General features: G+C 36.9%; 1 protein-coding gene across 1 annotated transcript in view; it reads right to left on the bottom strand.

The window, feature by feature from the left end:
- Positions 1 to 11,507: 11,507 nt before the first annotated feature.
- The window catches only part of TMPRSS11D (transmembrane serine protease 11D), a 69,208-nt gene continuing 55,824 nt past the window's right edge, over positions 11,508 to 24,891 (bottom strand). Inside the window, exons 6-10 of the mRNA XM_060011730.1 lie at positions 22,950 to 22,988; positions 20,117 to 20,294; positions 17,504 to 17,763; positions 16,248 to 16,390; positions 11,508 to 12,476 (exon numbers count right to left, since the gene is read on the bottom strand). Of these exons, the coding sequence (XP_059867713.1) occupies positions 12,315 to 12,476; positions 16,248 to 16,390; positions 17,504 to 17,763; positions 20,117 to 20,294; positions 22,950 to 22,988 (782 nt within the window). The 3' untranslated portion in view covers positions 11,508 to 12,314. The remainder of the gene's footprint in view (positions 12,477 to 16,247; positions 16,391 to 17,503; positions 17,764 to 20,116; positions 20,295 to 22,949; positions 22,989 to 24,891) is intronic.

Genomic DNA, 24,891 nt, shown 5'->3' with positions numbered 1-24,891 from the left:
GTGGTTCTCGTATCAATTATTAATAGGACCTGGATCAGAAACATTTGCATTCTTTAACAATTTCTACTTTAATTGTATTTATTTGAGCATTCTAGGCTAGGCTTTTGTACTTTTCTTCAAAATATCTAGTATGCTCTTCTTACTCACTTGTCTATGTAAATCTATTCATCTCTTAAGATTAGGTCAGTCCCTACTTTTTCCATGTGAGCTTCTCAAAATATACTGCTTAATCATTTGAAGTTCATAAAGTCATGGGATCTTGTACCTTCCTGAGTTCTTTGTGCCATCATGGTGCTTAAGCCCTTGAATAGAGAGACTTCACAGTGTATTGAGGCAGTGAGATCCTGAGGTAGGCTTGATGAGTGTGATGGTGACTGAGAAGAGTGGGGGATAATAGTCTATTTATTCTATGCTTCTAAGCACTGTGTAGAAATGAACGTGTGAGAAAGCTGACTGACCTGTAGATTGCGCCAGTGAGGTGACAGTCTGGACAGATTATGACTGTAGATCAGCCCCCTCAACCCAGTGCTTTGATACTATGTAAGCTGGGTCACCTGGAACTTAGAGAACAGGGAGGAGTATGGTAACTCACTTGAGAAAACCCCAGACTGCCTAAGAAAAGCCTGAATTGGCTAAATCTACCAAAAATAGAGTGTACAGCTGCAGTCATTAGGCAGAATGGGAGTTTGAAAGAGAAATAATTAAGAAAATTACTTTTCTGGGGGGTATACTTGAGTTTATGGCAAGAAAATATCATACCAGCTAAAGAAGCACGTTTGAGTATGAGCTTTAAAAGGCAGATTTTAAGTTATACTAAAAGGGGTTTTCACACTAATTTGAAAAGATTCATGCACCCCAATGTTCATAGTAGCATTATTTACAACCGTCAAGATACGGAAGCAACCTAAGTATCCATCAACAGATGCATGGATAAAGAAGATGTGGTATGTATATACAATGGAACACTACTCAGCCGTAAAAAAGAATGAAATTTTGCCATTTGCAACAACATGGATGGATTTGGAGGGTATTATGCTAAGTGAAATAAGTCAGACAGGGAAAGATAAATACTGTATGATATCACCTACATGTGGAATATAAAAAATACAACAGGGCTTCCCTGGTGGCACAGTGGTTGAGAGTCCGCCTGCCGATGCAGGGGACACGGGTTCGTGTCCTGGTCCGGGAAGATCCCACGTGCCGCGGAGCGGCTAGGTCCGTGAGCCAGAGCCACTGAGCCTGCGCGTCCGGAGCCTGTGCTCCGCAACAGGAGAGGCCACAACAGTGAGAGGCCCGCGTACCGCCAAAAAAAAAAAAAAAACAAAAACAAACAAAAAAAAACTAGTGGATATAACAAAAAAGAATTAGACTCACAGATTAGAGAACAAACTAGTGGTTACCAACGAGGAGAGGAAAGAGGGGAGGGGCAGTTCAGGGGTAGGGGATTAAGAGGTAAAAACTATTATGTGTAAAATAAGCTGCAAGGATATATTGTACAACACAGAAAATATAGCCAATATTTTATAGTAACTATAAATGGAGTATAACCTTTTTAAAAATTGTGAATATGTAAAGCAACCATACTCCAATAAAAATTAATTAAAAAATTGTGAATCACTATATTGTACACCTGTAACTTATATAATATTGTACAGCAGCTATACTTCACTAAAAATTTTTTAAAAAGCAAAAAATGGGGGTTTTCATAAAAGCATTAGTTTTTAAGCAATGAGTATCAAGGAAAAACATAGGGTCATAGCTTTAAAAAATTATATATAAGAAAGATTCCATAGAAAGGGGCTATATGGAAGTTACAACTCTAAGTTTCTTTTTAAATGCCATAATTTTATGTGTTTGAAAGTGTCTTCTCTATATATCTAACATTTGTGATGATGTACACTAGAACACTTTCAAAAAGTATCTCTTTTTTTATTATTATAAATCTAAGTGTCCACTTTAAAAGCTATCATTAAAAATCAACTAATCAATCATTGGATTTAGATGAGAATTATTTAAAAACTAATTTTTAAGTAAATATTAATGGACACATTGACATATAAAGTAAGTGAAAACCTAAAACCTTTTGATAATTATCATGAAACAGCATAAACTAATGTTAAAGATAAAATATAAAGTGAATAAGGCAGAATACAAAATTGTTCTGTATTGTTGGAGGAGGTCATGGAAAGGACATGACTGCCAGCTGACTCACAAGCTGGACCTGGGCAACTGGAGGCTCCTCGCCCCTCTCCTGTCCTTGGGATGTATGTTCTTCCCACTATTCCCATAGTGGGAGCCATTTTCAAGGACGCAGCCTTGAGAGAGCAATGTGTTGCTGAGATCATCTGGACTGTATATGTGACTGAGCTCAGTTAAGGCCTCTAAATACTGTAAACTTTAAAGATTTTGGTGGACAGGAGTGGAGATTTGCTCTTCTTGTGGCCACCCAAGACAAGCCTGGAGTGTGAGTTCTCTTGTTTACTAAAATTGCCACCTACCAGTCTGAGGTGGTCTGCCTCTTGCTTCAGTCTGTCCTTTCCTTCCGTGTACAGGGGCCAGTTTGGGAACCAAAATGTAAAATTATACATATATTTGGATGAGAACTGGAAGAGAATATGAGAAAGTGAAAATTGATATTATTACCAGTCACTGATTTTTTTTTAAAGCTTTTCATTCTTTTCCATTATTATAACGTTTACACAATACATTCCTGTAAAGTGTATATTAAAAAAAATTATGACTTATTCATGTATAGCCATTTTTTGTTTTTTTTGGAGTACGCGGGCCTCTCACTGTTGTGGCCTCTCCCGTTGCAGAGCACAGGCTCCAGACGCGCAGGCTCAGCGGCCACGGCTCACGGGCCCAGCCCCTCCACGGCATGTGGGATCTTCCCGGACTGGGGCACGAACCCGTGTCCCCTGCATTGGCAGGCGGACTCTCAACCACTGCGCCACCAGGGAAGCCCCCATGTATAGCCATTTTTAACATTTCAGGTGAAATTTTAAAATGGATCTCTCTCTTTTTTTTAAAAAAAACATCTTTATTGGAGTATAATTGCTTTACAATGGTGTGTTAGTTTCTGCTTTAAACTGGATCTCTTTTAAAAATAAGTATAAAATACATGTTATGCACTTTTCTGTCTAGTTTTCAAACAGACATTTAATGAAGGGAAAGTTTGAAAAATCACAAAGGATAAAACATAAAGATATTTCAATCTTTAAAAAGTACTTGGGGCTTCCCTGGTGGCTCAGTGGTTGAGAGTCTATTGAAAAGAATTTTGTGTAAAGTCTGTGTACATCTGCTGTGTGATTGTGTAAATCTCATGAGAAACCTGTGACATAAACTGGTCATAAGGTTAATTGCTATATATTTTTGTTTCCTCAGTCCCAATGATTATATCATTCACTATTATTGAGTTCTATAAGAAACCTAACCTGTAAATATACATACACACATCTTGCTTTCTTAAATGTTAAAAACTTATTTGAACAATTAAAATCCAATATGTCAAAATGTAGGATCCTATTAAACTTTTCCATATGTATGTAATTTGAAATATATACTCACATATTAGTAAATATTTTAAGTGTTGGATATCAAGTCTGCTTGAGGCAAACATTATCCTGGAGAATATTGTCATAGACTATAGGCCCTCTATCTCTTATTCCTCCTTTTTCTTTGTCTCATTTATGAGCCTGTTTATTTGGTCCAATTTTAAATTATTATTTAAAAATTTTCAATTTTAGTTTTAAAATTTAAGAACGTATTTTAGAAGAGTATAATAAAAAAAATCTTATTTTTGAGTCAGGGTAGAAGAATCCCTCTAATTAGAGGGGTCCTTCTCTGCAAGAGTTATTCTAATTTCCTTAAAATTTGCCTTGAGTTGAGCCCTACAATTATATCTCTAAGCTGGCATTTATCTAACAGATTATATGAACCTACACAGAAATGAAAGTCACACTTACATCTGGGTATCTAGAAAGGAAGTCTTCGTTTCAATCTCACGCCATTGCTACTGACCCTTCGGAGTCAGGCCCCAACAAGGGTCCTCCTGACCGATGTCTTACCAACATAATGAGACGGAGTTTGGTTCAGAAGCAAAGGAAAGCGCTATTCTAGGATCCAAGAACAGAGAGTTTCGAGCTCCAGCTCTAGAGTAAACGGTTCTCCCTGACAGGCCGGCATCAGGGCTGCTTTATAGGATTCTCATAAGCTGGCAGAGTTCTCTCAGGTGGGCGCAGTTCTCGCGAGGTGGGCGGAGCTGTGCTGCTCACGCCCAGATCACAGTGCCGGGCGGGCGCAGCCGCTATAAACACAGACCTCTGCCGCCATCTTGGACTGGCGTGTTGTGTGAGGTGCTTCTGCATACAGCCGCCGAAGTGTCCGGCACGGCGTTTCTATGCTGGGAGTGCTAACCCAGCGTGTTAGGTGCAAGACTTCTGCACGCAGCTTCTATAGACAAGTGAAACTAGACTAAGCACAAAAGAAAGTAGACCTTATCACCTAGGTTCCATCGAATTTTTCCCAGGGACCCCAGTGGGCTTTGCCGGCGACACCATGGGTAAGTGTTGCCCTAAAGTTAAGGGCATTTGATTTTGCAATTGATGTTTCCTGAGCCAGGTTTGGAAAAATAATGAAGTTACAGTAGATTTATATAAGACATGCTTGACAAGTCTTCTATAGAGAAAAGTTCTAGAGAAGGGATTGTAAAAATCTTCAGAGTTTTAGAAGAAGAAAGTTTTCTTGTTCTGATAAGTGCTACAAACCAAATGGAGATTTCTTTTTTTTAACCAGAATAATATAATTATATAGACCTTAACATCTGTAGGATAATTTTAAAGTGTTTTATTTTTTTAATTCGTCCAAGTGTGTGGTATAAACATCTTTGGAGCTAGTGTTGATGAGTTCTTTATAATCCTATTTTTATTGCTTATGATTTTGACAGTTCATTCAAATTTATATCTTTCTCATAAAATTGCTCTGTGAAAAGTAGAGAGAAGGTGATATATTTAAGGTTGAAAAGAAACAAGGTTGCATCCTAAGCCTGTTCAGGACGACAAAATGTCAGTGAAATTACCCTGTGAGGATGCATAAAATCATCACAAAAGGAGCAAAAAGCAGGGTTTTTTTCAAGTGGCCCATATGAGTATGAGAGGTGTTGAGTTAGGACAGCATTAGAACTAGAAAGGAAGTTTAAAAATTCAGAAAAAGCTACAGTAGTTTAAAAACTGTAATAGAACACTACTTCTGGCTGACTCACTTGAAACCCAGAAGATTTTACCAGTACCTTTTGTACCTTTCCTCTCAGCATCTGCTTTCATTGCATTGATATGTATGGAAGCTTTAGTTTTCTTTCCTTCCATCAAGGGAGTTTTATTGGAGGCAGTGGTTAGGGGGAGTTCAGAGGATGTATCAAGTCGCTGGGATTGTCCACTCTTTTAAGAGTTAAGGCCCACAACAGAAGAACATTTTTATTATAATAAGGAGTTCGGTGAGATTTTAAGGAAGGGGTGTATTAGTACAAGCTGTTTGAAATGTTCAAGAAATCTTCTGTTTACAAACAAACAAAACGCACAACCTTTTATTAAACCATTTTTATTATTTCAAGTACAATTATTTAACCTGAATCATTTAACATGAATAATTTAACTCTGAATCATTTGATCTGGCCTCTTGTTGAAAAATGGGATTTTATGTATCCTTTTATTTTACCCTCAAAAACTTATAGTTTAGGAAAATTAACTAATTGTGGAAGAAATAGAATCGAATATTTGAATAGTACCATGCACATTAGAAATGTTTAAGTATAGTAACAATGTTAACACTAATAGGCGATCCTGCTAGATCTTTAAAATTCAAATAAAAACAAGTTTTAAAAGATTAGTGTGGATCATGAACAGAAAGAAAATGCTTTTTTTCTGCTGTCATGATATATACCTTAAAAAAAGAGTTTCATATATTTCCTTCAAAGATTCTTTCCTGAATGACCTGAGAATTATAGATTGCTTCCCCTCACCATGTTTGGAATGCCCACAGATGTTCTGCATCAGAGATGTGAGAAACAATACACATACGGGAAAGCATGTAAAACATAAACGTACAACTTAATGGCTTGCTATAAAGCATATATCCATTGAAGTTTACTAACAAACCAGCCTTTCCCTTTGTGATTACAATTCCACCTTTCTCCTCTAAAGGTAAATATTGTCTTGTATTTTTTGGTAATAAACTACTTGCTTTTTTAAAAAAATAGCTTTTAATGAGTAAGAATGAATTCCTAAACAATGTAGACCTTTAAACAAATAGTATAGTATGCATTCTTTAGTGACTGGCTTCTTTTGTTTAACTTTGTGTTTTTTAAAGTTCAGCCTTGTTGTTAGGTGTGACTCTAGTCCATTCATTTTTGTTGCTGTATTGTATTCCATTGTATGAATATAACAAGATTTATTTATTCATTTTATTGTTGATGGACATTTGGTTGTTCCACTGTTTGGCTATGAAGAATAATGCTGCTTTGAATATTCCTGCACATGTGCACCCATTTCTAGAGTATTCACTTTGGAGTAGAATTGCTAGATCATAGGATCTGCATATGATATCCTTTATTTGATAATGCCAATTTTTTTTCCCAAGTTAAAGCAATTTACACTCTTCCATCCTTACCAGTGCTTGATATCCTCAGACTTTCCATTTTTATCCATTGGTAAGTGTGTAGTTGTGATATATTACAGTGGCTTTATTTTACATTTCCTTATTTCTAATAAGCTTGAGCCCCTTGTCTTACATTTATTGGCCATTTAAATTTCTCTTTTGTTCTGATATGCCTGTTCCAATCATTTGTCCATTTTTCTATTGAGTTATCTTTTTCCTTTTGATCTGTACACATTCTCTACACATTCTAGATACAAGGTATTTGTCATGTGTATTGCAAATATCTTCTCACTCTCATTTTACCTTTTTATTCTTTAATAGTGTCTTTTGAATAGAAAGTTCTTAATTTTAATAAAATCAAATTTAACTTTCCTTTAAATCCCGTTTTGTTCTGATACTAAAATCACTCATCTTTTTTAGATATCAAAATATATCTTGATCATTAAGATATTTCCTTATATTTTCTAAAAGCTACATTTCCCACTCCCTCTTCTAGTCATCCAATATGGCTTTTGTCTCCTACTTCCCTGAAATTGTAAATGCCATCAGATAGATATTTCAGGTCTCAATCCCTCCCCTGAGCTACAGATGTGCGTTCATAGTTGTTTACCTCACCTTATTGCTTGCAAATTTCAAACGTAACAGATTCAGAAAGAAACTGTTATAGTTTCTCCACACCCCAAACTTGCTCCTCCCAAATTTCCTATCTCAGTGGTTCAGGCCCAAAATTTGAGTCAACCTAGATCTCTTCCTTTCCCTCAGTCCCTAAATCTAGTCTATTAGAAATTCCTATTGTTTCTCCCTACAAATATTTTCTGAATTCCACTATTTGTCACCATCTTCACCATCTTGTTAGCTCCTTAATCCAAGTCAGTCCCATCTTTTCCCTGGATTACTGCATTAGTCTTCTGACTCATCTCCCTTCTTTTGTCCTCTTGTAGCTCTTTCTCTTTAGGGTAGCCAGTGTTACCAAACCAAGTTCATTTGCCTGATGCACAGCAAGTCAAACGTTGAGACTGCAGAGGGTTGCAGCAGAGAAAGGGTGTATTTGTTGTTGAACTCAAGTTTGTGTGCCTGATGCACAGTGAGACCGAACAAGCTGACACATTGGAATTTGAGGCAGAGAAAGGTTTATTGCAAGGGCCAAGCAAGGAGTATGGGAGGCTCATGCCCCAAACACCCAAATTCCCCAATAGTCTTCTGGGAAGAATTTTTTTTTTTAATTTATTTATTTTTGCTGTGCTGCATCTTTGTTTCTGTGCGAGGGCTTTCTCTAGTTGTGGCAAGCGGGGGCCACTCTTCATCGCGGTGCGTGGGCCTCTCACTATCACGGCCTCTCTTGTTGTGGAGCACAGGCTCCAGACACGCAGGCTCAGTAGTTGTGGCTCATGGGCCTAGTTGCTCCACGGCATGTGGGATCCTCCCAGACCAGGGCTCGAACCCACGTCCCCTGCATTAGCAGGCAGATTCTCAACCACTGCACCACCAGGGAAGCTCTGGGAAGAATTTTTAAAGACAAACTTAGGGGGAGGGCTGCAGGATGCATGATTGGTTGGTGGTAAGGTAGCAGGGTGGTGGTCCATGAATCTCAGTCATCAGCCTTCTGGTTCTAAGTGGTCTGGGGTCAATGTGCTTATGCTCAGCCTGAAGTTACCAACCTCCACCTGGGTGAGGGCTTTAGTTCCTGTCAAGGAACTCAAAGAAAAGTATCAGATTGTTGTGTATATACTTTGAGGAGGAACTAGTATTCTACTTTATCACTGCACAGTTTTCTCTTCGCTGCTTTTCTTTGTTTCTGTATTCCCTAACCTCCCTAATTAGTAACTGTTTGAATCTGCTCTTTGGAAATCAGGGAAGGCCTATGAGCAAGAAACAGAGGGGACATGGTAAGACTTTTGTGCTAGGAGGACCCCATAGGGTCCTTCTCAGTGTCAATCCCCCGTTTTCTTTGATACTTCTCAATCTTGAGGGGGAATAGGTATGGGGCAAAAAAGGGAACAAGTTTTGGATAGAGAGGTTAATCATAAACTCAGCAGAGGAACTCAGCTTTAGGGGGACTGTTTCATATTCATGAGACAGCCAAGTGAGGAGATGGGAGAACAAAATCTCAAATCGGCCTCCCCAAAGGGAGGAGGGAGAGGCTTGGGATATTTATGGGATAGAGAAGCAGGGTGGTCTGAGGTGTGGGGAGCATGGGGAAAGATGATTGGAAATAAGAAAAAGGTGAGGTAATCATGGTGCTGCACAAGTGTAACTAAGCTACAGGCTTCTTCACAGAACTCATGGTCAGAAAATGGTGGGGTTGGCATGTTCTGAGGGTGCGAGAACACCTAGCCCTCTGACATTAAAAAGTCACCAAGTGGTCATTCAGGCATGCGCAGTTGGAGGGTCAGTGGTCCCAACCAGTCTTAATTGGCTGGAGCTTGAACTGGACACAACTTGGGCAAACATCTTATTGTTTAAGGTTACATGCCACTTGGAGGGTATGCACGTTTTTGTAGTAACAATTAAAGGGAGCTTGATTAGTGAAGGCAGGTTACAGGTTTAATGGATCTAACTGATGATTAACCTTGGTTTCACCAGTTTAATCTTTAGAAAATAGAAAATTGATCATATAATTTCCCTTCAGAATTTTGCCTCCACATTTAGAATAAAATCAAAACTTCTTTAGATGGCCCCCACGCTTATTTCTTCAACCTCTTCAAACACTAGTATCTCTTATATTAGTTTTGCTCTAGCCGCATTGACTTCTTACTGTTCCTCAAACCCACAAACTTGTAGTCACCTCAGGACTTTTACACTTGCTTCTTCCTCTGCCTTTCTTGTTCTTTCCTTGAAGTTGACTTGGCTAGCCTACAATAGTGCCTGGCAAATTGTCAGTGCTCAAAAGCTATTGATAAACAAATGAATGGGTAAAAAAATGAATGGTTAGATGGATGAATTTTGCAGGGAGAAAACCTTTATTAATACTATATCAACAGATTTTTGTTGCATAAGTAATTTCAGTCTAAGTTGTATGATTGGAGGTAGGAAAATGCCTGAGCTCTGTCTGCTTTTCGAATTAATTTCTCATTTCATTCAGTTCTCTTTTTCTCCAGAATGGTTTTCTGCTTAATTTGAATTTTGATCAGTTTGATTTCTTTGCTCTTGATGATTTGTTTCATGGTTGTGAACCAGATTAAACAAACAGATATCCTAATATGCTGAAATTCTTCTTTTTCTCAGATGTTATGCTCCCTCAAAACTATTTACTTATCATGGGTAGAATCTTAGTCTGGAAATCACCATGGAAATAATCTGCTTTTAAGCCTGACCCATTGCAGAAATCTTCTAAAACATTTCTTCAGGTTATTATCCAGCTTCTGCTTAATTATCTCTCATGATAAGAAAACTGTTCCTTCAAAAGACAGCTGATTCTTACAGAAATGAATCACTAGAAATGTAGGGAAGTGGGGATGATCTGTTTTCCCCAAAGGAGATTAATTAAACTGATCAGAAGCAGAATGGACTGGATTTTGAGATTTGGATTATGTGGACATAAAAAATTGTATTTTGGCTCTGTTTGAAAATTAATGTTTAGCAAATAGGAAAATAGGAATTGAATTGTATAAATTAGAGCTTGTGACATATTTAAATAAATAACCTTAGGAGTTCTTAGCTCCCTTCTCTCTAACCACACAGTAATTAGTATTGTTCATGGCAAATTGATGGTCTGGAAGACTCACTTTTGATATTATTATAAGATATTTTCCCTGAGTCTTCTAGAACTACCCCCTTTTTTTGTTATCCTATAATAAATATCCTACTCTTTATCATTGCCTCCGTTATATTATATTACTGTCATACAATATATTGAGTGTCTTAAAGGCAGGGACTATGTCTTGTTTATCTTAGTTTTATTAGTGTATAGTAGAGAGTAGTATAGTAGAGAGCCTGAAATATATAGGGCTCAATAAATTTGCCAAATGAATGATCTACACTCTGTAATTAAGACTTCCCAGGAGTGAAACAGTCAATTGCTTGCTCTAAACTTTCTTGAATAATTCCCTTTTTATTAGCTCTGTTGACTATTTTAAACTCAGGAGTATTTAGTTTCAACATCAAATATTCACTTTGTTTGCCATTTAAAAAAATTGGTTCATCTGTGTGTTTTCTCTATGATGAAAAGGATTCTCCCTCGTATTAATAACTCTTCCTGGCACTGAATTAAGGTTCTACAATGTTTCTTCCAGAGTTTCCAGAATGATTTTTTTAAGAACTGAAAAGATTTATGAATCACCACGCCTTCCAATATTCAAAATTGCTTTCATGGAGTTACTTAGCTATCAAGAAGACAGATCTCATCAGAACATTAAAAAAAATCTCTTAAAACAGGTGTTCTTCTGGTGTTCAAATATCTTTTCATAAAACTATGAATATTTACTATTTTATTTTCAATAAATAATTGAATTTGCTCTATTTTCTGCTAAATAAGTACGTTCCTTTATATAGCTTTCAATGTGTAGAAATAAACTAGTATGTTTATGATTATGTGAAGGCACATGCACACACATACAAACACACCAACACACCCATACACAAACACACTCCCCTGAGGCTTACTGTGAATGGCCAGTTTAATATTGTCCTCACAGGGTGCAACCAGGGAGTTTCAAGCTGGACGCTTGCTTTAGTTACAGAGCTTGATTATAAGGCAGCAGAAAGTGCCAAGCCTTCAGAATCTAGTTGGCCGTTCTATTGTTTGAGAACCAGTTAAATAAATTGTTTTGGATTGTCCTTCGTAAGTCATAACTTCCGTAAATATTTAGGCAGAGAAATGATTTTAAAATAGTTGATTTGAAGTAAGGTATACCAATGATTTATTTGTACATTTCACAGAGTTGGTTAAATTTTCAACTTCTGTAAAGTAAGTGATTTCAGTGTAGGTCTCTTCACAATTTTACATGAGGAAATACAAGACGTTTTCATCACAATGCATGTAGTTGTTCTGATACCCAGGTGTCATAAGTTAGCTTTTAGAATGAGGAAGTTCTGACACATAGATGATCATGCGTAAGCAAACTTTAACTCTGCTAGAATCCCGTAAAAATTCAGTAACAATCATAATTCAGACTGTATAAATTGCTATGCCATTAAATGTTAAATTTTATTTGTGTTCTTTTGGTGTGTGTGTGCATGTGTGTGTGTGTGTGTGTGTGTGTGTTTAAGGGAGGGAGGGCAGGAGAGAGGGAGAAAGAGAAAGAGAAAGAAGGAGAGAGAGAAAAGTTTCTTCATTAAGATAATTTTATTGAAATTAAGCTATTTAACTTTTTGGGTTTTTTTTGCAAACCAACTCTTCCCAGTTTCCTTTAGTTTCCACTCTCAGGGTATCTGTTTCTCTCACTACTAGCATTTATGTTATCACAAGTATAGTATAATTGTTACCTCTATAACTAGTTTACAGTGTTCCCCCGGCACATTACTATGCAACATTCATATAATTTTCTTGAGAAAATATAAAACCCATAGTAACAGCTAAAAGTTAAATAGTATTTAATCTTTAGTATTTATGTAACAGAATGTTAAAATAGAGCACTTTGTTTCTTTTTGCAGCTGAAAAGTTTTAGAATTTTAGACAGGCACAACTGCATTCAGACTCTGCAACAGAGATGTTATTTATTGCACTAGATCCCAGCTTGTTCGTGGATCCATTCACGGTAGGCTGTCACTAGAGTATACACCCCTGGCTTATCTGGCAGAGCACACTGATACCCCCAGCTTACTATCCCCACGAGGAACCAGAGCTGCCGTGCGTCTTCTTGTACTAGTGGGCCACCAGAGTCCCCCTGAAGGAAACAGAAAGATTGATTATTTAAGTGTGAAAACAATGCCAAAGTATTGAGTTTACTTCTATGGCAGTAGAAGTCACATCCAGTATAACAGTAAAGTTAGTCTGACATTTCCTGTTGAAATACTAAATACCAAGTCACGCAAAAATTAACAAAATCTTCCAAGTACACGTGTTGGTCCTTCAGCAACTGTGAGAAGATGAGAAGCATATTTTCCAGACTCCACCAGTGTGCTACTCATTCCAGGCTCACCTCCTTCAGGGTGCCATCCCTCACCTGCACCTTTCCTCCCCACTGTCACCGCTTCCAGCTTTGGGCTAGATTAGTTTTTCACTGCCTGCATTCCCACATCCTGTGGGTACTTTCACTGCTGCTTCATTATTTTGTACGTGCACATTTGTGTGCCTGTTTGAACTTACTCCCACTGGATTAGCTCCCCTAGTTGTAGCAGCTGCACATTTCTGCAACTCTCATTGCATTTATGATACTTGTTCAGTGTCTGTTTTTCAGGCTTTACTGTAAGGTCCATAAGGGAAGGGGGCATACATATTCTGGACACTGCTATATGCTAAGCCTCTAGCCCAAAGGAAATGCTAAGAAAATGTCTGTTGAATGAATAAGTTTTTAGAAATCTCACTTATCTTCCTATTCATAGCACAATGCATGGTGTTTGATATACAGTGTATCAAAAAGTATTCTTTTGGTGAATAATAGAAATTTATATGGCAATGAGTAAAACACTCCGTATGAAATATTTACCAGCAAATTATAATAATAAGCCAACCAACTAAATATCTGTGCATGTAATAATCTATTTGGGGAGAAAAATTAGGATATCTTACATGCTGTATAATGGGTTAAGTCTGTGGGTTCTGGAGTTAGCATAGGTTTGAATCCTCTACTTACTAGCTATATGATTTTCAGTAAGCTACTTAATAGCCCTTTGTACCTCAGCTTCCTCATCTGTAAATAATATTTTAATGTGTTTAAATGAGTTTAACATGCGTAGCAATCTGAGTATAGCCTGGTAAATAGTACTAATAAAACTCAGCTGTTATTACCAAGTATGCTTCTAGAATAGTTTGCTGTTCATTTGACTGCTCTTAATAGTAGCTAGTTCTTCCATGCCTACTTAATTACTGGTTTAGATGGGGAGAAGGGTTAGTGTCTGAATTACCAGCTTGATAGCAAGCACTGCATGGAGGTGATTGGCATCTGCCTCCTTTAGATGTTGCACATGTGCTCCAGTTTACCAGTTCTCAGCACTCTCCCATCATTGTGTTTTTCTTCCACTTCTTCTATAGTAAGAGATTTCTTTGCATAATGTCTTACCAAGAGTGGGCAAGCAAATATTAAACTAAGTGGGACATGTAAATTTTCCTATATCTGGGCAGCTTCACTGCCTGATTGGGCAGATATCTGAGCCTGTGGTCTCTCTTCTAGACCATAGACTTGCTGAGTTCAGGTGATACTGTGTAAGCACAGAGTCTGGCACATAAAAAGTAAATAATGCAATTAAAAAAAATAAATGAACAAAAACAAACAGGATCTCATAAGCTCTTATGTAAAGTGCTATTTTTCTGAGGCATAAACTCTATGTATTATATATAGTATTTCAGCTGAAAATCAGTGAGACCCAGAGTGGAACACACAGGAAAGTTTCTTGGTGAGTTATGGCCTGAACTGAGCTTGGAGGAAGAGCAGAATCTGTATATGCAGAAGGTAAAGTGTATCATGAGTAAAGCATGAAAAAACACCCTTTCATATCTCATGTATATCCTTAAGTCAGTTCTAATTAATGCTCTTAGTAGATCTGAAATTATCGTGTAAAGTTTTGTTGCTTACTTGATTGGTGAATTCTTTGTAAAACTACTATGAAAGTTGAGAATTTGTTGTTACAGGGCTAGCAATAGAAAAGAAGAAAATGGGAAGGGGAACAAGAAGCATTCCCTACCATCAAGACATCTCCACTTAAAGTGAATAAAAACCAGTGGGTAATTAACAGTGTCTTGAAAATTGATAAACAATTCCCCTCCACCCCCACACAGCTTGTAGTCAAGAAAACTGTTTCATTTTGGGGAAATGGATTGGGGTCTTTCCCAAAACTATGTAAGAACTACTAGTTATCCTCTTTTTCAAGAATGTAAGCACTAAATATAAAAGTCAGCAATGTTTAAGGAAAGAATAAACCTCATTTTTCTGCTTATGATTCAGTCAGGAAAGCAGTAGCAGATTCATCAAGAAAACAGATTGGGGCTTCCCTGGTGGCACAGTGGTTGAGAGTCCGCCTGCCAATGCAGGGGACACGGGTTCGTGCCCTGGTCTGGGAAGATCCCACATGCCACGGAGCGGCTGGGCCTGTGAGCCATGGCTGCTGAGCCTGCGCATCCGGAGCCTGTGCTGCGCAACAGGAGAGGCCACAACAGTGAGAGGCCCGCGTACCAAAAAAAAAAAAAAAAACAGATTGATTTTTCTTAATTCCAAAAATGTAATTTTGGATACTAAGTAGTTGTTGCTGTTACTGTATGGGGTTGGGTTTTAGACATAGGAATAAAATCTATTAAAAAATATAACCACATCAGTTGTTTAATTAAAAATTGAGGATTAAAATCTTATTCTAAGAGAAAAACAAATACTGTATGCTAATGCGTATATATGGAATCTAAAAAAAAAAAAAGTACTGGTGAACCTAGTTGCAGGGCAGGAATAAAGAGGCAAAGAGAATGGACTTGATGACATGGGGTGGGAGGGCGAAGCTGGGCCGAAGTGAGAGTAACATCGACATATGTACACTACCAGATGTAAAATAGTTGGCTGGTAGGAAGCAGCAGCATAGCACAGGGAGACCGGCTCTGTGCTTTGCGATGACCTAGAAGGGTGGGATAGGGAAGATGGGAGGGAGGCTCAAGAGGGAAGGGATATGGGGACACGTGTATGCATATGGCTGATTCTCTCTCTTTGTTATGCAACAGAAACTAACACAGTATTGTGAAGCAATTATGCTACAGTAAAGATCTATTAAAAATAAATAAATAAATAGCAACATACCTTCCAAAAAAAAATCTTATTACATTGGAGTAAGAATTCATATTTATTGTTAGTGTTTTTATATTTGGTTGAAAATTACAAAGTAGATCTAAATAGTTTTTTTTTTTCCTTCATTAGTGCTATTTAACAATTATGGGAGCTATGGTGACTCAGGTAACTAAGCTCTTTGTATAAATTTTTTATCTTCAAGGTGCTGATATTCAGGTGTTATTTATATTTTTAAAATCAATTATCTACAACTCTTAGATGAGTGATTTATTTAAGTCTTCATAGTAGAAGGTTGAGGTGAAAGTTATTGATGTCAGTGATCATGGTCTAGGTTGACAACAGTAGAAATAGTTGAGATAGCTGAGCTTTCTTGCTTAGTGCGTGCCTGACATATTTAATCTCCATCTAATCTTTAGTGGTACCTAAAAAGTTAGATACTATTCTTATCCCGATTTTATAGATGAAAGGATTGGTAATAGAGGTTAAGGAATTCAAACCCGGGTCTGTCTCGTTCTTGAGCTTGATAGTTAACCACTTCGCAACTTGGCTTCTCAGAATCAGTGTTTCATGATAGATCAACTTCATATAAGAATCTGTAAAATCTAGACCATACATTTTTAGAGGATCAGGGCTGTATATTATAATGATACCTCTCTGTCTATCACAATAAGACATGCTAGTAAGTGCTTATAAACTTGGCTGATGACGTGGATAACATTGTCTTGAACTTACCTGGCATGCATCTACTCCACCTTCAGATAGTCCAGCACATAGCATTCCAGGCAGGATGGCTCCATTATAACTAGATGGTTTATTACATACATTATTACTTATTATCTTGACCCGTGCTTGTTGTAGATCTGGAACTTGGCTGCCTGTTAAGTATAAAAGCAGAATGAAAATGGACTTCAGGGTAGATAACTTAATGATTCTATGGTGAATATAGGAAGGAATAATTGTACTCCAAACATTATCTCTTATTCAGCAAAGAAGGCTATTGAAAATGTACTAGTAGTTTTTTCTCAGCAAAGATTTCCATAGTAGAGATGGATTACCCCTTTACATAGATTGGTTTTTTTCTTTTTTTGCTTTAGGTTTGTGATACAGTGCCCCTTAGACCTTAAGAGGGGGAAAAATCTGCTTACTTAAAATTGACTAGTAGATTTTGAAATATCCACTGACTAACTTAGAATTAGAAAATTAAATATTAACTAACCTTTAATATAGTAACAAAAGAGAAACAAATCTTGTTTCACGACTAAAGAATGAATTTATTTTATATTGATATTCCTTCAATATGGCACTGCCGTTTTTGTGATTGGCACAGATTTTATTTACTACACCAGATTACTTTGGGCCATGAAAACACAATGAAATATTTTCTAGGACAATTCAGCCTTTGTTTTGTTTCTTGGAGACATGATCTACAAAATAGTTAGAAACCCATGGATATTGTTAATGCTATCCTTCCACTCCCTAGCTGATACTCATTTTCCCCTTGGCTATATTTGCTCTTTCATGTCACCCTTATTTCTTTTTCTCATTTTATTTGCTTCATAAATAAGTGTGAACAATACTTATGTACACACAGAGTTTCTTGTTCTGAAGGCAGGATTTCTTTCACTTCAGAATACCTTAAAACCCGTAGAGAATACCTATCTAAATCCTCTTATAAATTTTTAAAATTTTCTTTATAGGGGAGCCATTCAAGTCTGTAGAGTCTCTGGGTCATGGAAGAACTCATGTTTCTGTATCACTTGCTTTTACATTTTTGTATTACTGTGTGTGAGAATTCTGTATAGTTTCTAGGGACATTGCTTTGATTTGCTGAAGGAACTCTAGTTAGATCTTAGGATGACCAGACTGTAGCATGGTTCTGTCCATAGAACCTACCCTTCAGGTGTTCCTTAATTTAAAAAAAATGCGTACTAGCAAGTACCAGGAGATATTGCTGTTGTTTTTGTTTTATTTTTTCCTGAGATACTCACCGCTGTATCTTTGAGAGCCCCATCCTGTTACATAAGCAGGGGAACCAGGTAGAATATTCTGGCTAGCATCTGGGAGGCACACTGTACGGATATTTCTGGTAAAGGTGACTTCTCTATCAAGTTGTAGAAGTGCAATATCATTTTCATGAGTTTCAGGGTTATAATTGTTATGCATTAAAATAGTCCTTATTCTTCTTTTCTCTTTAGGAAATATTGTGGAAATACCAAAGGTGACAGTCCATTGAAGAGTATCAGAGCGGCTAAAAATATGAAAACATGTTATTTGAATAGAGAACTTGTGAGAATTTCAAATATTTGGTTTTTGTGTTTGTCCTCTCCACCCCCAATCTAGGAAGTATTCGACCAACATTTCTTTGTGATCTATTTCTTTAATTCTTTACTGGTACAATGAGTGATCATTTGTCTAAAGAAACAGAAATATTTTAGAAAACATATCTTGGGGTGATGAACGTCCTGGTGTTCCATTATTCCAATAAGGATATACTGACACTTTGATGAACACTAGTATAACACAAAACTTTTCTTTGATTTCTCCCTTTTCTACATCCTTCCATTCAAGCAACTAAGAAGTCTGAAATAATGTTCACTTTAGTTTTAACTCTTTCCTTCCAACTGTTATTTTTTTCCTTTCCTTTAGCCAGAAGTTCCATTTAAATAGTAGTGATGATAAGGGGCTCCTTGTCTTACTAATTGACAAATGATTTTTCTGTACTAAGTGTGATGCTTCTTGAAGATTTTGGGGTGTGTGTGTGTGTATGTATTCATACAGAGAAAGAGAGAGAGAGAGAGAGAGAGAAAGAGAGAGAGAGCACTAATATAAAAAAAATATAAGGCATTATCTTGCTGACCTAGGAATAGGGACTTTTTAGCCAAACTCCCAAAATACAAACCATACAGTTAAGAATGGATGAATTTCATGAGATCAAAATTAAGTGTATCATGTATAGAGAACAAACTAATGGTTACTAGAGGGAGAGAGAGGGGGTAGGGGCAAGATAGGTCTAGGGGATTAAGAGGTACAAACTATTATATATAAAATAAATAAGCTACAAGGATATGGTACAATGCAGGGAATATAGCCAACATTTTATAATAAATGGAGTATAACCTTTAAAAATTGTGAATTACTATACTGTACACCTATAGTATATAATACTGTGTATCAACTATACTTCAATAAAAAGTATGTAGAATAAAAAATAAAGTTAAAAGACATAAAAAAACTGAAAACAAAATTAACTGTACCATAGACATATTTATCAGATGAATGAGAAAAGACTTGCAATGTTTAATATCTAAAATTTTTGTAGAATATACAGAAGTCTGTAAACCAGCAATAAATGGAGGGAGAAACCATTATACAATGAGCAAAAAATATTAATAGGCATTTCATGGGAGAAGCCGAAACAGCCAGTAGACATATGAAAAGATACTCAAACTCACTAATAAGCAGAGAAATGGAAATTATAACAATAATGGGCATCTAATGTATATTCATAAGAATGACAAAAAATTGAAAAAGAATAGTATTGTGTTGGTGAGAGAGAAGTTTGAACTCTTTTGCATTACATGTGAAGATGTAAAATTCTGGAAAGCATTGTAGTGTATTTAGCACACTGTATATATACTTCTGGGTATGTATGTCAGAGAAATTCTTGAAGGTTTATAGAGAGGCACATATGAAGGCATGAGAGAAAGTGTATATGTGCTGTTCTTTGTGGCAGTGGGAAGTTGGAGCAACCTAGCTGGATGAAGGGATATGGTGGATGCAGTGGTGGACCAGATTAAAATTCCCAGGATTGAGCAAAAACAGTAAGGAAATATGAGACTTATACACAATGCCACTTATATAAATTAAAGACACACACACCCCCCCCCCAAAGGTTTTGCAGGTAACTGCATATTTAAAGACATGTCAAATATTTGTGTGAGGCCTGTGGGGGCAGGGAAGGTAGTAGTAGTGGAATACAGGTATGACAGGAGAAAAATTAAAAGGAGAGAAAGGTCTTGTACAAACTGATGAAAATAAGGATCTATGAATTGGAAGGTTGATTAATGCAACATACTTTTAAGGTTGAATAAAAGCAAAATGTAACCAAATAATTTGAGGGTTTTGTGGAGTTTAGATAGTGGAGTTATACGGAAAATAGAAATTATATATCCAGGAGATACTTTCATGAGGTACAGTAGCTTGCAAAGGAGTAAATGCTAGTTAAAAATTCTAAAGAAAAAATATTTGACAACAAGAAAATACATGAATTTTTATATTAAACTTCTTTTGCCTCAGGGTCTTTATAGTGAAGATTGTAAAAGATACTCTTCTTTCTTCCCTGTCAGCCTCCCTCCCTCCATCCCTTCCTTTCCTTTCTTTCAGCAAATGAATAAGAGCATGGTTTTGGAACCAGTTGAATTTAGATTTGAATCTTGGCTGTGTCGCATATTGGCAGTGTTATTCAGGGCATGTTATTTAATATCGCTAATGATCAGTTTTTTTATGCATAAAGTGTGATTGATTGATCCCTCTAACACAGATGTAACTATTAATTGAGACAACTAAGGTATGCCAAGATGGGTAGTTAACTGTGGTCTTACCTTTTGAAGCAGTGAGCTGCTGTCAGGATCCACTCTTTACTGATGAAGACACCTCCGCAGTGGTGAAGATTATCCCACTGTAAACTGACTTGCCATGGCCAGTCTCCTTCCTTAGCTTTAGTGCCTCCTATGATTCTCACAGCAGACAATGATATTAGGTCTGGACGGACCCCACATTCTAATGGGAAAAGGGAATTAATGTGCTGAGAAGATCATGATTCTTACACTTGGCAGATGCTTTAAGAATTTCACCATCATTTATGACTTTTATGTCTCTTATGTATTCTTTCCCACGACATGCTAGGCTTTCCAAAAGCATGATCAATATGTTATATTTTCAGAGTACTTATGTGACTGTTGCCTATAGACTGCATTTTAGAGAACATTGCTGAACTTAATTGGCATGGAGGTTTCAAATTCTGGAGCAGCTTCAGAGTTCTCTGGAATTCCTCATGAGTGGGGGTTAAGATAGGTCAGTACTGGAGGCACCAGTTCAGGCCACAGGTTCCCTGGGAAATTTCCATCTTCTCAGTAGCCTTGCTACTCAAAGTGTGGTCTGTGGATCTGCAGCACGGGCCTCCCCTAGGAACTTGTTAGAAATGTTGGCTCTGTGTAGAAACAACCTAAGTGTCTGTCAGTAGATGAGTGGATCAAGAAATAGTGGTATATATGTGCACATAAGCATGCACACAAGCATGCACACACACACAGGAATGTTATTCAGCCTTAAAAAAGAAGGAAATCCTGTCACTTGCAGCAACATGGATGTAACTGTAGGGTATTGTGCTAAGGGAATTTTCCAGACAAAGACAAATACTGCATGGTATGACCTATATGTGCAAATTAAAGTTGAACTCCTAGAAACAGTAGAAAGTGGTGGCCAGCGGGTCGGAGGAATAGGGAGAGTTTGGTAAAAGGGTATAAACTTTCAGCTGTAAGATGAATAAGGTCTGAGAATCTAATGTATAACATAGTGACTATAGTTGACAACAGTGTATTGTATAATTGAAATTTGCTGAGAGTAGCAAATTTGCTGAGTTCTTGCTAAAAAAATAAAAAAGGAGGGAGGTGATAAATACGTGAGGTGATGAATGTGTTAATTAGCTGGAAGAGGGGAATCTTTTCATAATGTATACATGTATCAAATCATGACATTGTACACTTTAAATATCTTGTAATTTTATTTGTCAGTTGTCCCACGGTAAAGATGAACAGCGATGACAGAAAAAAAAATGTTGACTCTCAGACTCACATCAGGGAACAAATCAAAAGCTGCATTTTTTTCCTCCAACTTTATTAAGGAATAATTGACAAATATTGATACAATGTATATATATTTAAAGTATACAGTGCGATGATTTGATATACATATACATATACATTGTAGAATGATTGCCAAGTTCAAGATATTTAACACATCTAACACCTCACATAGTTCTCTTTTTTTTGTGTGTGTGTAAGTGTGACGGGAATACTTATGATCTACTCTCAGCAACTTTCAAGTGTACAATACCATATTACTAACTAGTCACCAAGCTGGGTATTATGTTCTCAGAACTTACTAGAAGCTGTATTTTAACAAGTGATTCATGTGCACAATGAAGTTGGAGGGAAACTGCTCTCATCATGAAGACTCTATAGTGGTAATTCAGTTCATTGTGGACAGTTCAGTCCACATCTGCAACTGACTCTATCTTACCAAATGTGCCCTGGAAAAAGAGTTACTTTAGGTCCACAGAATATTCTTGAGGGTAACTGAAGGTTTCTAAGTATCTAGATGAGGTTTATTTAAATATTTTAAGAGAGCCCATGACTCTCTAATGGTCAAAGCTGAAACGGACTGGAGTGGGCTGGATCACTCAACTCCTCTTAACTCCCACTCCCATGGTTTATTTTCTCTTGTTTAGTCTATTACTGAGAAATTAGAGGTAAATCACCACCAACAGTTTCTATTGCTGGACCAGCTCTGAAGTAGTGACATTGCTTCAATAGGACACCATCCAAAGGTATTTTTTCTAACAGATCTCCCAGATAGAGGAGGACTAGACTTCCAGTAAGAATATACATGGAATATAGGTTCCTTTGCTACATTCTCCAACCAGATTCTCTAGTAAATTATATAAGCACATTTTAATGAAAAAGAAGCATGAATTAAATATATAGTGAAATTGAAAAACACCCACAGAGGAAGAAGCATTAACTTATAACATCACTTAAGTATGTGAGATAGGCCAGCTATCAAGATATATTGAACTAATTTCTAACTACCTTTTATTAGCCAGAGAAGTAAACTGCTGTTTTCTAAGGGCTATATTTCTGCTATCCTAGCCTGAGAGTATACCTAAGGACATTGGAAAGCAGTGACTTTTCTAATATGTTATAGACATAAAACTCATATTGCTTTTTGTAATTTTTTTATTATAGTTTATGATTAACTTAAATCCACAACAAAGCAAGCTATTCTGGTGGTTAGGAGAAGGCATATAAATGATGCAACTAAACATAATTTGCAAGTCTACTGAAATGCTGCCATGGAACCAGGGCAGGAAAAACTTCCCAAAGCTGCCAAGAAAACCTTAATGAGACCAAACTTGATACAGAGTGGTGGAATGGCATTGCTACTTCTTCCTTCTAAAAGGAGGGGAAAACTTAAACATTACTTCATAGGCCAACAGAATCAGCAATATCTTATCTCAACAACAACCCACATGAGTGAACTAAGAATAAAGATACCATCTCAATAGACACTGCCTTGGCAAAGACTACAAATCACTTGAACATTTACTCTTTTTATTTTGGTAAACCACATTTACAAAGTAATTTAAAAGCTTACCTTTAGTTAAAATATCTTCTGTATCCTTGTGAGTTATTTCTGGTGTTAAAAAAGAGAGAGAGAGTAAGATCAATACAAAAAGGACTATATACCATTTGACCTTAATTTCTTAACGTGTAGTCCTCAGACAACCATAATCAGAATCATTTAGAGGACTGCTATAATAGACTCCTTGACTCCATCAGAACCGGTGAAAGAATCTGAGTCATGGGCTTCAGAAAACTGTTTATAATATTCCCTCAATTTATTGTTTGCACATTAAAGTTTGTGCTTTAATTTCTCATCAAATGCTTAAAAGATAGTTAAAAGTTATTTAAAAGATATTTCTGCTCTCAAGTCACTCAGTTTACTTGGGAAGACAGCAACATAGTCATGGAGATACAATGTAGTAAATGCTATAAGGGAAGTTAATTTTTCATTTTTTTCTAATATATATTTATGTACATATAACTATATCTGTGTTACTTTACTGATACTATTTGTAGTACTGCAGGTATAACAAAATATAGGGGGTCTGCCATCACATAATTTATAGGTAGAAATTGATCAAGAAATCATTCAAATAAATTTAAGTGTGAAGTAGAGAGGATAAAGGAGAGAGTTACTAGTGATTCTGGTTCACAGATGTTATCATGATGAAAATAACATTTGAGTTGTATTTTGAATACCTAAAAGGAGTTTTTCAGGCAGGCAAGAGGTGAAAAGGCATTCCAGATGAGAGATATAGTGGGCACAAATGCATGGAGGTGTAAGATGTTTGTGGAGCAATAAAGTCAGTAGAGCTAATACAGGTGTTGCATGTAGGGAAGTGGTGGGAGAGCACAGAAAGGAAAATATGTTGGTGCCAGATCGTGACAGTTTGTATATTCCAGTTTAATGTCTACTTATAGAACAGTTTTCTCTGCATGTGCTACAGCCATCTCAAACTCAATGTCACCAAATTTTACTCCAAATTTGCTACGTATATTTCCTCCTTTAGTAAATGACACCACTTCCACCAATAGCTAGAAATCTGAAATGGTCTCTGACTCCTCCTTTCTCATCATTTCCTACATCTTATTGCTTTCCAGATTTTGTACCTTCTACCCTCTAACGATCCTTTGCATTAGCACCATCTTCCCCCTCCCTTTGGCTACTACTTTAGTTCATACTTTCATCATTTGACACCTATTCCCTGCCTCCACTTTTTCCCTTTTTAATGCATCCACCTCTACTTTACCAGACTGACATTTCTAAAAATGTAGATCATATCAGAGTATATTCTTCTCTGCTTGAAATCTTTTAATGAGAAATCAGCTTCTTATTTCCTATAAGATAAATCTAAACCTCTCAGACAGGTGTTCATGTTCTCTAAAGTCAACTTAAACAAACTTTTTTGCTGCCAGAAGTTTCACAGGGCTTGGGTATCACACCTGCTTTGTAAGTGTTAGAGGAGGCAAAACATCCTTTTGGAGAAAGGAAATAAAAAGAGCTGACCATTCCTTTTCATTCTTTGAGCAAGAAAGACTTTATTTCAATACTGGCTCCCCTACATGCTGCCTGTATGCCCTGGGCAATTATCTATCTTTTCTGAGTGGGGACAATAGAAGGATCTATAACACGTGGTTGTTGTGAGGATTAACAAACTGTAATGCATGAGCATCAGCTAGTCAGGAAGGACACAGCCACCCATGGAGCTGGATCAGTGTCTTGGAAGTCCTTGCTGTGCTAAGCATTAATGCTGTAGTTGCAAGGGGAGGAGAGGGATGGGAGAATTTGGAGGGGTTGGGGAGGCACCTTTGTAGGCCTGGTGCAGTGGTTATTTACCAACAGATAGGAAAGAATTTCAATATTTTAACAACTAGTAAAACTATAACAGGTATTTGCTGATTAACTACCAGTCCAATGTGGGAGCCACCAAAATCCCTTAATTGTGAGCTTATTATGAGGGGAATCATGGTTT

This window comes from Delphinus delphis, chromosome 5 (assembly GCF_949987515.2).
Source record: "Delphinus delphis chromosome 5, mDelDel1.2, whole genome shotgun sequence".
NCBI lineage: Eukaryota > Metazoa > Chordata > Mammalia > Artiodactyla > Delphinidae > Delphinus > Delphinus delphis.
Note: the sequence above shows the minus strand (reverse complement) of the source record. Positions and strands in the feature narration are given on the sequence as shown.